Raw genomic sequence first — 15,732 nt, 5'->3', positions numbered from 1 at the left:
TAGAACTAATGGGGACTCTGTATAGGAATTTTTCATTGGCAATGAATGGAAATAAGACAGTGGACATGGTCATCAGTGCTAGGAATGAGGGAAAACATTCCCTGTCCTTCAGATTTAATTCAATTTAATTGGATAGTTAAGTGCTAGTCTTTATTGGTCAGGTGCAATTGGAAAAGATGTGTCTTAAGATTTTTTTTTTTTTTAAATGACTTTGCAGCATGAATAGAGATCGGCAGGTCATTCCACCAGGTGGGAACGGTCCAGGAAAATGTCTGAGCGATTTCGTGCCCCTTTGGGATGGAACCATGAGGCGCCGTTCACTCGCAGAACGCAAGCTTCTGGAGGGTGTGTAAGTCTGAGCAAGCGAGTCTAGGTATATTGGTGCAGAGCCAGTCGTTGCTTTGTAGGCAATAACCAGTGCCTTGAATTTGATGCGAGCGGCCATTGGCAACCAGTGCAGTCTGATGAGGAGAGGCGTGACATGCGCTCTCTTCGGCTCGTTAAAGACCACTCTCGCCGCTGCATTCTGGATCAGCTGCAAGGGTTTGATAGTGCGTGCTGGAAGGCCAGCTAGAAGAGCATTACAATAATCCAGTCTGGAGAGAACAAGAGCTTGGACCAGGAGTTGTGTAGCCTGTTCTGATAGGAAGGGTCTAATCTTTCTAATGTTATATAAGGCAAATCTGCAGGACCGGGCTGTTGCAGTAATGTGGTCAGTGAAGTTTAAATGGTCATCTATCACAACTCCAAGGTTCCTGGCTGTCCTGGATGGAGTTATGGTTGATGAACCGAGCTGAATGGAGAAATTTTGATGAAGTGCTGGGTTGGTTGAGACGACAAGTAATTCTGTCTTTGCAAGATTGAGTTGAAGGTGATGCTCCTTCATCCAGTCAGAAATGTCTGTCAGACAGGCAGCGATACGAACACTGACTGTAGGATCATATGGTTGAAATGAGATGTAGAGTTGAGTGTCATTAGCATAGCAGTGATAGGAGAAGCCATGTTTCTGAATGACAGAGCCTAATGATGACATGTAGATGGAGAAGAGAAGTGGTCCAAGCACTGAGCCCTGGGGAACCCCAGTCGCTAGATGATGTGACTTAGACACTTCACCTCTCCATGACACCCAGTAGGACCTACCTGAGAGGTAAGACCTGAACCACTGGAGAGCAGTTCCTGAGATCCCTGTCTTCTTAAGTGTTGACAGGAGGATCTGGTGGTTAACTGTGTCAAAAGCCGCAGACAGATCCAGCAGGATGAGCACTGACGATTTGGAAGCTGCTTTTGCCAGTCTCAGTGCCTCAATTGCCGAGAGCAAGGCAGTCTCAGTCGAGTGGCCGCTTTTGAAGCCGGATTGTTTGTTGTCCAGGAGGTTGTTCTGTTCAAGAAACATAGAGAGTTGATTGAACACAACTCGCTCAAGTGTCTTTGCAATGAAAGGCAGAAGGGATACCGGTCTGTAGTTTTCTAAAAGTGCTGGATTCAGAGAGGGTTTCTTAAGCAGTGGGGTTACCCGAGCCTGCTTAAATGCTGTGGGAAAGGTTCCCGTGTGAATAGAAGTGTTGACAATGTGAGTGAGCGCAGGAGTGATTGAAGAAGAAATGGCCTGAAGGAGGTGAGTGGGTATAGGATCAAGTGGACAGGTAGTAGGGTGATTGGAATGGATGAGTTTAGAAATATCTGCCTCGGAGAGCGGAGAGAAGGATGGAAGCATGTTCGCGTTAGTTGTTGAGATGTGCGTGTCAGTTTGTGGTGAGGAGAGCTGGTTGCTGATGAGAGAGGTTTTGTTTGTGAAATATGATGCAAAGTCATCAGCTGTAAGAGTTGATGAAGGAGGGGGAGGAGAAGGACAATGGAGGGAGGAGAATGTTTTAAAGAGTGCAGAGCAATTGTTGATTTTGTTGTGGTAGTATGTCGTTTTAGCCGTGGAGACATTTGTAGAGAAAGAAGAGACTGATACAAGGTAAGGTCAGTAGAGTTAGAGAATGTACTGACCAGAATGAACTTTGTTCCTGTTCTTGCCACCTCGAAAAAACAAACAAATGTCTTATTCTTGCAGAGTATGTTCCAAGCTTGATGAGTTAGAGAAGGATCAAAAACAGCTGGATAAAATGTATTCTGACATCAACACTCCCATCGCGGAGTGAGACGTGACGAAGCCACCTTACGTATTTTTACTAAATTAAGGACAATCCAACACTTAGTTATCTACTACAACCATATGAAGAAAAAAAAACTATGTGGTTCATATATGGCAACCATATATCTTCCTTACTTAAATCAGTCAGAATTATCTTATATGTTTAATGTAAGTGCCATATATGTCATACACAAAATCAGACCGTTTATGGCCCATTTCATACTAAAGAGCACACAGAAAACTTGTATGGGATTTTTGGGTCATGTATGAATACTGCAAAAATATGAGTTTTACATGTAAACAGTATGCAATGGTATATGGTATTAGTAGAAAATACCTGATATTCATATACAAATCATACAAAGTTCTTATACTGAATCTTTTGCTAGTCAAATTAAAGTCATATAGGATTTATTTACATTTTGTCATTTTTTTTATATCCTTTTCATACAAATTTCATATTTTTTAATAGGGAAATGGTGGGTTAGCTCTTCAAGTTTATATAATATACATATAAACTACATATAATAATCATACATGTTTTCAGTCAATAGTACAACATCTCTGCATATACTAAACATATATGATTTCAATCAATGACATACACACATTTGTGATGGAAACACTTTTATTTCAACACAAAATGAAACACTCAAATTATACTCCACATGAGTAATTTACAATTCCAACTTGATAGCAAACTGAACTTTGCTCAGGAAAAAAACAAAACCCAAAAAACAACAACAAAATACATTGAACACAGTGTCATGGCCATCAATCAAAGATAATTAACGGATTAGTTCACCCCAAAATGAAAATTGACTGATAATTTACTCACCCCCATCTCATCCAAGATGTTCATGTCTTTCTTTCTTCAGTGGAAAAGAAAGTACGTTTCTTGAAGAAAACATTCCAGGATTGTTCATCATATGATGCTTTTCAATTGCAAACAAAATGTTGAAGGTCCAAATCAATGCAGTTTCTAAGGGCTTCATAGCCTCTGCGTGATCCCAGATGAGGAATATGGTCTTATCTAGTCAAATGATCATTTAAAAAATGAATATACTTTTTTAACCTTAATTGTTCAACTTGCTCAGCTCTGCGAGATGCCAAGGATGACATAAGGTGTGTTCGACATCGGCGAAAGTAGCCGAGTGCAGGCGGGGAGGAGCTGCAAACGAAGACGTGAAGTCGGACACTTTCTGCTTCCCACGGTGACGCTTGCACTGCGTTTGCGTCTTTATCACAGCTGAAGTTAAATAAATGCAATATTTCTCAAATACACAGATGTTTCAAATGATAATTTCATCCAATAATTTATATACTGTTTAATAAAGCGTCTATTTGGACAAGATTAAAGTTCAACATATAAACCTACACTATCAATGAAGTGTTGTCAACGGTTTTTATCAGTTTTAGTTTGATAAACATGACAATATAACATCGCGACTACATGAAAAGAGGTTTTATTGTTATAAATAAATGATTTGTGAGCATTAGCGTGACATAAGTTTTTAGAATAAACACGAAACGCATGTGATCACTGTCATATGGCGAATCGGCCAATCGTGGATCAGCTGTGTCGGCATCAGCGCTCGAGCAGCCTCCTGCAGTCCCCCTTGAGAATCTGCAGCGGCTGCATCAGCCGGCTACTCTCGAATCGCTCTCGCGGTACTTTGTTGACATACGTCACAGTCACAGGTTTATGGACTATTGTATGCGACTAAACCTTATCAGTAGCAAGCAAAACGGTTTTGCACGTCAGAGTAGTGTAACGTTATACATAGAACAACAATGGAGTAACCGTTAGCGCATTTGAATGACGAAGCACGCGATCGTGTCGTTTACTGATGTTTACTCACGTGACGATAGCCGACAGCACAGACATTTGAAGCAGTTTTACTCACCGGCTGCTTCCAAAGCAGGACCGAACCTTTATCGCTGGAACCGCTCCGTCAAAAACACACTTCTTTGGTATGATTGGCAGATGTCCTGTAACAGCAGTGACCGTGGAAATCTGCAATGTTGTGAAGCTTCCCGTCATTTCTGCGTTCAAATCGGTTCAAATGCAGCGCTGCCTTCCCAGAATGCTGAGCTGAAGCGTTGAAGTCGCTTGACGTCACCCATAGGAATAAAGTGGAGCGCGGCGCGTCATAAGTGTTCACGGACGACTGGATCTGCAGCTGAGCGATTGTTTATGGCCGTGCATTTCCTCTCTCGCTCTAGTCACGCGCGCGCGCGCACCTTACCGGGAGAAGAGCCCGTACGGCCCATACAAGGACCTTCCGCTCTTATTAACGTCAAACCGAGCCATTTATCCTGTATATTTTTAATATGTAGTTAAATAATTTAATATATTTATCATTCACATATATAAGGAAATATTTTCTTTGCGTTAGGGTTACCCATTTTTGTTCGTTTTTCTTGCTAAATAATTTACTAAAGTAAAATCTCACTGTTTTGCAGGGGTTGTATTTAACACAATCCAGCATATATATTTTTTTACAGTGTAGGACATATATGATTGAAAATATATTAATATTGTGCAATTTGTATATGTGGTTTTTGCAGCATATATGATCCGTATAGTATTCTGTTGGAACATATAAGAATCACACATGTTTTTAGCAAAACTTTTCCATATGGGATGGCAGCGGAGGAAATTTGCAGTGCCCAGGAGTAAAACAAAAAGACATTAACTTTATTTTATCTCACATACTCTTAAATTGCTTTACAAATAACTTTTAGGTGTCTGATTGTATGAAGTCTATTTCTGCCATTTTTTTTCCTGAGTATTTGGGCTGTATTACCTCACATAATTTAATGATAATATTATATCAGAAATATTTGATTTTACTTGCTCTTTAGATATTTAGATTTCTCTGTTTTAAAATAGGTATATAATGCTAGTTAATATTTCAACATGTCTACAAGCAAAGCAGAATGCACCAAACATCTACCCAAAGTATTTTGGGCAAGCTCTAGTAGCAAACCTGTGCATGAACCTTTTTACTTGTCTTCAATATGACAAATCTGGCCAATTGGAATCAAGAAATATCACACGTGTATAATTTTAAGAACCAATGAGAATCTTCTGGTAGCATAAGCTCCCATTTGGGCAAGTCTGGAGAATCGTGACTGTTAATGAAGAGGGAAGGGATTATCGTTAATTAGCCAAAATCTGTAGAATACAAAAAGACCAAAGGGCAGCATTTCAACAGTGTGACTAGCTGTTGAACAATGGCAGGAAGTCGGTGTGCAGTGCAGTCTCTGGCACTTTGTGTGTGGTTTTGTGCTTTCTGTCATGCTGTTCCACAGTGGAGTAATCTGCCCCAGAATCCTCAAGCTCTGATGTTACAGCAAACTGACCAGCGGCTTCAGAAGCAAGTTGGTCAACAGTTTCCTCAGTGGGTTCAACAACAAGCTAATCAGCAGGTTCAGAAACAAGCTAGTCAACAGTCTTCTCAGTGGGTTCAGACACAAGCTAATCAGCAGGTTCAGAAACAAGCTAGTCAACAGTCTCCTCAGTGGGTTCAGACACAAGCTAATCAGCAGGTTCAGAAACAAGCTAGTCAACAGTCTCCTCAATGGGTTCAACAACAAGCTAGTCAACAGATTCAACAGCAGGTTCAGTCTAAGCAGCCAGTGGTGCAGGCAGAGCCCCTTGACAAATGTGCTGTAGCTGATTATGAGCAGATCCAATGTGGCCCAGATGGTATCAGTGCTGCTGACTGTGGAGCGCTCAACTGCTGCTTTAACGGACAGCAGTGTTACTATGGGAAGGCAGGTAAGAGTGTTGAGTCAATTTAAAGGGGTTCATGTTAAACTTCTCTTCAGCAATAACCTGCTCTCTTTGTTCCAGTGACTGTCCAGTGTATAAGAGATGGTCAGTTTGTGGTAGTGGTGGCTAGAGATGTCACACTGCCTCGATTGAGCCTGGATTCAGTCCGTCTCCTGGGTGGAAACGACCCACCTTGCAGTCCTGTGGGATCCACACCTTCCTTTGCTATATACCAGTTCCCTGTCACTGCATGTGGCACGAGCATGATGGTGAGTAGCTGCTTGTGCTTCTGTTCTGCTTGGAATGGACTGGATGCCAACAGTTACTATTTGCAGGAGGACAGTGGATATGTGGTGTATGAGAACCGAATGACCTCCTCGTATGAAGTGGGTGTCGGACCACTTGGTTCCATCACAAGGGACAGCCATTTTGAGTAGGTGACTTATTGTCTAGCATGCATGTTAATCCTTTACAAATGCTACAAGCTCTCTGTTTGTTGTCCAGGCTTCTCTTCCAGTGTAGGTACTCTGGTACTTCTGTGGAAGCTCTGGTTGTGGAGGTCAACACTGTTCCTGCACCTCCACCAGTAGCTGCTTCTGGACCCCTCAGGGTGGAGCTTAGACTGGCAAATGGTCAATGTGTCACCAAAGGCTGTGCAGAAGGCAAGTGTCTGTCCAAGTATGGATGATTTTCTACAACTCCGGTTTCTGTTTAAACGCTGTGTTCTTCCTCAGGGGATGAGGCGTACACATCCTACTACAGTGATGCTGATTATCCGATCACAAAAGTCCTGCGGGAGCCTGTGTTTGTTGAGGTGCGCATGTTGGAGAGGACTGACCCCAACATTGTCCTGATGCTGGGACGTTGCTGGGCAACATCAACCCCCAGTCCACTCAGTCTACCCCAGTGGGACCTTCTGGTCGATGGGTGAGTAAGGCTGGTCTTCATCCATCTAGTGTGCTGTAAGGCCTTTCTGACTGCCCCTTTGCCTTTCAGATGCCCTTACCGGGATGACCGTTACCTGACCACACTGGTTCCGGTGGCTGGATTTTCTGGTCTTCAGTTCCCAACCCACTACAAGCGGTTTGTTGTGAAGATGTTCACATTTGTGGATCCAGCATCACTGGCTCCTCTGCAGGAAACCGTAAGCTCCACAGCCTTGCCTGAACCCTTGATATTAGTTTTTTTTTTTTTTTTAAATGGTGGCTTCTGTGGCTTGACCCTTTTTCCCTCTCTGCTAGATCTTCATCCACTGTAGTACAGCGGTGTGCCATCCCTCTTCTGGCTCCTGTGAGCAAAGCTGTGCTAGGAAAAGTGAGTGCTTGCTGTAAACTGACTTCAGGAACCATGAGAATTTGGTTTTTAAATGCCCCTCACAATTCTGCAATTTTTTTTCCAGGAAGAGATGCTGATGTCAAGACCGTCTCCATTGGACAAACTGTGGTGTCTAGTGGAGAAGTTACCCTGGTCATGTGACTTTAATGGTCTTAATAAACATGAAACTCAACAGCAGTGTCTCTTTGGTCTTGCTTTCTGATGCCGTTGGGTTTGCTTTATTGGGTCACTAATCTAAACCAGATTTTATTTGTTGACTTAGAAAGTCCCAAGTACATGTGTAGTCTCATCCTGTCATAATGAGTCAAGGGTCTGTCCATATAAACCTCCCCTGTCCACTTGTGGAACACTTCAAATTGGTGACAGGGATTACCCTCAGTTATCCTCTATATTTAGCATATAGTTTAGCTTGGTGGTATGGTTCTGTTCCAGGCAAGAACTCCCTGTGCATTGTAGGTAAGAGCAATGCTGAAGGAGGTTGTATATGAATGCTCTGCTAGGCATCGTATTCTTATAGGTAGGTGTAGTCAGCTGATGGCAGCTTGACTGTGACGCGCTAGAACTAATGGGGACTCTGTATAGGAATTTTTCATTGGCAATGAATGGAAATAAGACAGTGGACATGGTCATCAGTGCTAGGAATGAGGGAAAACATTCCCTGTCCTTCAGATTTAATTCAATTTAATTGGATAGTTAAGTGCTAGTCTTTATTGGTCAGGTGCAATTGGAAAAGATGTGTCTTAAGATTTTTTTTTTTTTTAAATGACTTTGCAGCATGAATAGAGATCGGCAGGTCATTCCACCAGGTGGGAACGGTCCAGGAAAATGTCTGAGCGATTTCGTGCCCCTTTGGGATGGAACCATGAGGCGCCGTTCACTCGCAGAACGCAAGCTTCTGGAGGGTGTGTAAGTCTGAGCAAGCGAGTCTAGGTATATTGGTGCAGAGCCAGTCGTTGCTTTGTAGGCAATAACCAGTGCCTTGAATTTGATGCGAGCGGCCATTGGCAACCAGTGCAGTCTGATGAGGAGAGGCGTGACATGCGCTCTCTTCGGCTCGTTAAAGACCACTCTCGCCGCTGCATTCTGGATCAGCTGCAAGGGTTTGATAGTGCGTGCTGGAAGGCCAGCTAGAAGAGCATTACAATAGTCCAGTCTGGAGAGAACAAGAGCATGGACCAGGAGTTGTGTAGCCTGTTCTGATAGGAAGGGTCTAATCTTTCTAATGTTATATAAGGCAAATCTGCAGGACCGGGCTGTTGCAGTAATGTGGTCAGTGAAGTTTAAATGGTCATCTATCACAACTCCAAGGTTCCTGGCTGTCCTGGATGGAGTTATGGTTGATGAACCGAGCTGAATGGAGAAATTTTGATGAAGTGCTGGGTTGGTTGAGACAACAAGTAATTCTGTCTTTGCAAGATTGATTTGAAGGTGATGCTCCTTCATCCAGTCAGAAATGTCTGTCAGACAGGTAGCGATACGAACACTGACTGTAGGATTATATGGTTGAAGTAGAGTTGAGTGTCATTAGCATAGTGGTGATAGGAGAAGCCGTGTTTCTGAATGACAGAGCCTAATGATGACATGTAGATGGAGAAGAGAAGTGGTCCAAGCACTGAGCCCTGGGGAGCCCCAGCCCAGTAGCTAGATGATGTGACTTAGACACTTCACCTCTCCATGACACCCTGTAGGACCTACCTGAGAGGTAAGACCTGAACCACTGGAGAGCAGTTCCTGAGATCCCCGTCTTCTTAAGTGTTGACAGGAGGATCTGGTGGTTAACTGTGTCAAAAGCCGCAGACAGATCCAGCAGGATGAGCACTGACGATTTGGAAGCTGCTTTTGCCAGTCTCAGTGCCTCAATTGCCGAGAGCAAGGCAGTCTCAGTCGAGTGGCCGCTTTTGAAGCCGGATTGTTTGTTGTCCAGGAGGTTGTTCTGTTCAAGAAACATAGAGAGTTGATTGAACACAACTCGCTCAAGTGTCTTTGCAATGAAAGGCAGAAGGGATACCGGTCTGTAGTTTTCTAAAAGTGCTGGATTCAGAGAGGGTTTCTTAAGCAGTGGGGTTACCCGAGCCTGCTTAAATGCTGTGGGAAAGGTTCCCGTGTGAATAGAAGTGTTGACAATGTGAGTGAGCGCAGGAGTGATTGAAGAAGAAATGGCCTGAAGGAGGTGAGTGGGTATAGGATCAAGTGGACAGGTAGTAGGGTGATTGGAAAGGATGAGTTTAGAAATATCTGCCTCGGAGAGCGGAGAGAAGGATGGAAGCATGTTCGCGTTAGTTGTTGAGATGTGCGTGTCAGTTTGTGGTGAGGAGAGCTGGTTGCTGATGAGAGAGGTTTTGTTTGTGAAATATGATGCAAAGTCATCAGCTGTAAGAGTTGATGAAGGAGGGGGAGGAGAAGGACAATGGAGGGAGGAGAATGTTTTAAAGAGTGCAGAGCAATTGTTGATTTTGTTGTGGTAGTATGTCGTTTTAGCCGTGGAGACATTTGTAGAGAAAGAAGAGACTGATACAAGGTAAGGTCAGTAGAGTTAGAGAATGTACTGACCAGAATGAACTTTGTTCCTGTTCTTGCCACCTCGAAAAAACAAACAAATGTCTTATTCTTGCAGAGTATGTTCCAAGCTTGATGAGTTAGAGAAGGATCAAAAACAGCTGGATAAAATGTATTCTGACATCAACACTCCCATCGCGGAGTGAGACGTGACGAAGCCACCTTACGTATTTTTACTAAATTAAGGACAATCCAACACTTAGTTATCTACTACAACCATATGAAGAAAAAAAACTATATGGTTCATATATGGCAACCATATATCTTCCTTACTTAAATCAGTCAGAATTATCTTATATGTTTAATGTAAGTCCCATATATGTCATACACAAAATCAGACCGTTTATGGCCCATTTCATACTAAAGAGCACACAGAAAACTTGTAGGGGATTTTTGGGTTATGTATGAATACTGCAAAAATATGAGTTTTACATGTAAACAGTATGCAATGGTATATGGTATTAGTAGAAAATACCTGATATTCATATACAAATCATACAAAGTTCTTATACTGAATCATATGCTAGTCAAATTAAAGTCAAATAGGATTTATTTACATTTTGTCATTTTTTTTATATCCTTTTCATACAAATTTCATATTTTTTAATAGGGAAATGGTGGGTCAGCTCTTCAAGTTTATATAATATACATATAAACTACATATAATCATACATGTTTTCAGTCAATAGTACAACATCTCTGCATATACTAAACATAAATGATTTCAATCAATGACATACACACATTTGTGATGGAAACACTTTTATTTCAACAAAAAATAAAACACTCAAATTATACTCCACATGAGTAATTTACAATTCCAACTTGATAGCAAACTGAACTTTGCTCAGGAAAAAAACAAAACCCAAAAAACAACAACAAAATACATTTAACACAGTGTCATGGCCATCAATCAAAGATAATTAACGGATTAGTTCACCCCAAAATGAAAATTGACTGATAATTTACTCACCCCCATCTCATCCAAGATGTTCATGTCTTTCTTTCTTCAGTGGAAAAGAAAGTAAGTTTCTTGAAGAAAACATTCCAGGATTGTTCATCATATGATGCTTTTCAATTGCAAACAAAATGTTGAAGGTCCAAATCAATGCAGTTTCAAAGGGCTTCATAGCCTCTGCGTGATCCCAGATGAGGAATATGGTCTTATCTAGTCAAATGATCATTTAAAAAAATGAATATACTTTTTTAACCTTAATTGTTCAACTTGCTCAGCTCTGCGAGGTGCCAAGGATGACATAAGGTGTGTTCGACATCGGCGAGAGTAGCCGAGTGCAGGCGGGGAGGAGCTGCAAACGAAGACGTGAAGTCGGACACTTTCTGCTTCCCACGGTGACGCTTGCACTGCGTTTGCGTCTTTATCACAGCTGAAGTTAAATAAATGCAATATTTCTCAAATACACAGATGTTTCAAATGATATTTTCATCCAATAATTTATATACTGTTTAATAAAGCGTCTATTTGGACAAGATTAAAGTTCAACATATAAACCTACACTATGAATGAAGTGTTGTCAACGGTTTTTATCAGTTTTAGTTTGATAAACATGACAATATAACATCGCGACTACATGAAAAGAGGTTTTATTGTTATAAATAAATGATTTGTGAGCATTAGCGTGACATAAGTTTTTAGAATAAACACGAAACGCATGTGATCACTGTCATATGGCGAATCGGCCAATCGTGGATCAGCTGTGTCAGCATCAGCGCTCGAGCAGCCTCCTGCAGTTCCCCTTGAGAATCTGCAGCGGCTGCATCAGCCGGCTACTCTCGAATCGCTCTCGCGGTACTTTGTTGACATACGTCACAGTCACAGGTTTATGGACTATTGTATGCGACTAAACCTTAGCAGTAGCAAGCAAAACGGTTTTGCACGTCAGAGTAGTGTAACGTTATACATAGAACAACAATGGAGTAACCGTTAGCCCATTTGAATGACGAAGCACGCGATCGTGTCGTTTACTGATGTTTACTCACGTGACGATAGCCGACAGCACAGACATTTGAAGCAGTTTTACTCACCGGCTGCTTCCAAAGCAGGACCGAACCTTTATCGCTGGGACCGCTCCGTCAAAAACACACTTCTTTGGTATGATTGGCGGATGTCCTGTAACAGCAGTGACCGTGGAAATCTGCAATGTTGTGAAGCTTCCCGTCATTTCTGCGTTCAAATCGGTTCAAATGCAGCGCTGCCTTCCCAGAATGCTGTGCTGAAGCGTTGAAGTCGCTTGACGTCACCCATAGGAATAAAGTGGAGCGCGGCGCGTCATAAGTGTTCACGGACGACTGGATCTGCATTTGAGCGAGTGTTTATGGCCGTGCATTTCCTCTCTCGCTCTAGTCACGCGCGCGCACGCGCACCCTACCGGGAGAAGAGCCCGTACGGCCCATACAAGGACCTTCCGCTCTTATTAACGTCAAACCGAGCCATTTATCCTGTATATTTTTAATATGTAGTTAAATAATTTAATATATTTATCATTCACATATATAAGGAAATATTTTCTTTGCGTTAGGGTTACCCATTTTTGTTCGTTTTTCTTGCTAAATAATTTACTAAAGTAAAATCTCACTGTTTTGCAGGGGTTGTATTTAACACAATCCAGCATATATATTTTTTTACAGTGTAGTACATATATGATTGAAAATATATTAATATTGTGCAATTTGTATATGTGGTTTTTGCAGCATATATGATCCGTATAGTATTCTGTTGGAACATATAAGAATCACACGTTTTTAGCAAAACTTTTCCATCGGTACGGCAGCGGAGGAAATTTGCAGTGCCCAGGAGTAAAACAAAAAGACATTAACTTTATTTTATCTCACATACTCTTAAATTGCTTTACAAATAACTTTTAGGTGTCTGATTGTATGAAGTCTATTTCTGCCATTTTTTTTCCTGAGTATTTGGGCTGTATTACCTCACATAATTTAATGATAATATTATATCAGAAATATTTGATTTTACTTGCTCTTTAGATATTTAGATTTCTCTGTTTTAAAATAGGTATATAATGCTAGTTAATATTTCAACATGTCTACAAGCAAAGCAGAATGCACCAAACATCTACCCAATGTATTTTGGGCAAGCTCTAGTAGCAAACCTGTGCATGAACCTTTTTACTTGTCTTCAATATGACAAATCTGGCCAATTGGAATCAAGAAATATCACACGTGTATAATTTTAAGAACCAATGAGAATCTTCTGGTAGCATAAGCTCCCATTTGGGCAAGTCTGGAGAATCGTGACTGTTAATGAAGAGGGAAGGGATTATCGTTAATTAGCCAAAATCTGTAGAATACAAAAAGACCAAAGGGCAGCATTTCAACAGTGTGACTAGCTGTTGAACAATGGCAGGAAGTTGGTGTGCAGTGCAGTCTCTGGCACTTTGTGTGTGGTTTTGTGCTTTCTGTCATGCTGTTCCACAGTGGAGTAATCTGCCCCAGAATCCTCAAGCTCTGATGTTACAGCAAACTGACCAGCGGCTTCAGAAGCAAGTTGGTCAACAGTTTCCTCAGTGGGTTCAACAACAAGCTAATCAGCAGGTTCAGAAACAAGCTAGTCAACAGTCGTCTCAGTGGGTTCAACAACAAGCTAATCAGCAGGTTCAAAAACAAGCTAGTCAACAGTCTTCTCAGTGGGTTCAGACACAAGCTAATCAGCAGGTTCAGAAACAAGCTAGTCAACAGTCTCCTCAGTGGGTTCAGCAACAAGCTAGTCAACAGATTCAACAGCAGGTTCCTCAGCAGGTTCAGTCTAAGCAGCCAGTGGTGCAGGCAGAGCCCCTTGACAAATGTGCTGTAGCTGATTATGAGCAGATCCAATGTGGCCCAGATGGTATCAGTGCTGCTGACTGTGGAGCGCTCAACTGCTGCTTTAACGGACAGCAGTGTTACTATGGGAAGGCAGGTAAGAGTGTTGAGTCAATTTAAAGGGGTTCATGTTAAACTTCTCTTCAGCAATAACCTGCTCTCTTTGTTCCAGTGACTGTCCAGTGTATAAGAGATGGTCAGTTTGTGGTAGTGGTGGCTAGAGATGTCACACTGCCTCGATTGAGCCTGGATTCAGTCCGTCTCCTGGGTGGAAACGACCCACCTTGCAGTCCTGTGGGATCCACACCTTCCTTTGCTATATACCAGTTCCCTGTCACTGCATGTGGCACGAGCATGATGGTGAGTAGCTGCTTGTGCTTCTGTTCTGCTTGGAATGGACTGGATGCCAACAGTTACTATTTGCAGGAGGACAGTGGATATGTGGTGTATGAAAACCGAATGACCTCCTCGTATGAAGTGGGTGTCGGACCACTTGGTTCCATCACAAGGGACAGCCATTTTGAGTAGGTGACTTATTGTCTAGCATGCATGTTAATCCTTTACAAATGCTACAAGCTCTGTTTGTTGTCCAGGCTTCTCTTCCAGTGTAGGTACTCTGGTACTTCTGTGGAAGCTCTGGTTGTGGAGGTCAACACTGTTCCTGCACCTCCACCAGTATCTGCTTCTGGACCCCTCAGGGTGGAGCTTAGACTGGCAAATGGTCAATGTGTCACCAAAGGCTGTGCAGAAGGCAAGTGTCTGTCCAAGTATGGATGATTTTCTACAACTCCAGTTTCTGTTTAAACGCTGTGTTCTTCCTCAGGGGATGAGGCGTACACGTCCTACTACAGTGATGCTGATTATCCGATCACAAAAGTCCTGCGGGAGCCTGTGTTTGTTGAGGTGCGCATGTTGGAGAGGACTGACCCCAACATTGTCCTGATGCTGGGACGTTGCTGGGCAACATCAACCCCCAGTCCACTCAGTCTACCCCAGTGGGACCTTCTGGTCGATGGGTGAGTAAGGCTGGTCTTCATCCATATAGTGTGCTGTAAGGTCTTTCTGACTGCCCCTTTGCCTTTCAGATGCCCTTACCGGGATGACCGTTACCTGACCACACTGGTTCCAGTGGCTGGATATTCTGGTCTTCAGTTCCCAACCCACTACAAGCGCTTTGTTGTGAAGATGTTCACATTTGTGGATCCAGCACCACTGGCTCCTCTGCAGGAAACCGTAAGCTCCACAGCCTTGCCTGAACCCTTGATATTAGGTTTTTTTTTTTTTTTTTTTTTTTTTTTTTAAATAGTGGCTTGACCCTTTTCCATCTCTGCTAGATCTTCATCCACTGTAGTACAGCAGTGTGCCATCCCTCTTCTGGCTCCTGTGAGCAAAGCTGTGCTAGGAAAAGTGAGTGCTTGCTGTAAACTGACTTCAGGAACCATGAGAATTTGGTTTTTAAATGCCCCTCACCATTCTGCAATTTCTTTTCCAGGAAGAGATGCTGATGTCAAGACCGTCTCCATTGGACAAGCTGTGGTGTCTAGTGGAGAAGTTACCCTGGTCATGTGACTTTAATGGTCTTAATAAACATGAAACTCAACAGCAGTGTCTCTTTGGTCTTGCTTTCTGATGCCATTGGGTTTGCTTTATTGGGTCACTAATCTAAACCAGATTTTATTTGAAATGGGTTGACTTAGAAAGTCCTAAGTACATGTGTAGTCTCATCCTGTCATAATGAGTCAAGGGTCTGTCCATATAACCCTCCCCTGTCCACTTGTGGAACACTTCAAATTAGTGACAGGGATTACCCTCAGTTATCCTCTATATTTAGCATATAGTTTAGCTTGGTGGTATGGTTCTGTTCCAGGCAAGAACTCCCTGTGCATTGTAGGTAAGAGCTCTCCAAGCACATGTCATGAAAGCCATAAGTGTGCTGCTGATATCAAAGCCTTAAGCAACCAGCATGATCTGATGCCCTTCCTCAGACAACCACATTGGGCTAATTGGCTCTGGAGAAATGTAATTGTGGCAGACAATGCTGAAGGAGGTTGTATATGAATGCTCTGCTAGGCATCGTATTCTT

The 15,732-nt window shown here is 42.4% G+C and overlaps 2 protein-coding genes across 2 annotated transcripts; both read left to right on the top strand.

Moving 5' to 3' along the window:
* Positions 1 to 5,351: 5,351 nt before the first annotated feature.
* Positions 5,352 to 7,428, top strand: LOC137075927 (zona pellucida sperm-binding protein 4-like). Its single transcript, XM_067444875.1, has 8 exons — positions 5,352 to 5,927; positions 6,003 to 6,190; positions 6,257 to 6,354; positions 6,426 to 6,583; positions 6,656 to 6,848; positions 6,918 to 7,065; positions 7,163 to 7,235; positions 7,321 to 7,428. Exons 1-8 carry the CDS (start codon positions 5,381 to 5,383, stop codon positions 7,395 to 7,397), a joined length of 1,482 nt encoding a protein of 493 aa, XP_067300976.1. The 5' UTR covers positions 5,352 to 5,380; the 3' UTR covers positions 7,398 to 7,428.
* A 5,718-nt stretch (positions 7,429 to 13,146) lies between these two features.
* On the top strand, positions 13,147 to 15,249 carry LOC137074991 (zona pellucida sperm-binding protein 4-like). Its single transcript, XM_067443112.1, has 8 exons — positions 13,147 to 13,746; positions 13,822 to 14,009; positions 14,076 to 14,173; positions 14,243 to 14,400; positions 14,473 to 14,665; positions 14,735 to 14,882; positions 14,984 to 15,056; positions 15,142 to 15,249. Exons 1-8 carry the CDS (start codon positions 13,188 to 13,190, stop codon positions 15,216 to 15,218), a joined length of 1,494 nt encoding a protein of 497 aa, XP_067299213.1. The 5' UTR covers positions 13,147 to 13,187; the 3' UTR covers positions 15,219 to 15,249.
* The last annotated feature ends 483 nt before the right edge of the window (positions 15,250 to 15,732 follow it).

Source organism: Pseudorasbora parva, chromosome 5 (genome assembly GCF_024679245.1).
Source record: "Pseudorasbora parva isolate DD20220531a chromosome 5, ASM2467924v1, whole genome shotgun sequence".
NCBI classification, from domain to species: Eukaryota; Metazoa; Chordata; class Actinopteri; order Cypriniformes; family Gobionidae; genus Pseudorasbora; species Pseudorasbora parva.
This window is presented reverse-complemented; position numbering and strand designations above follow the sequence as displayed.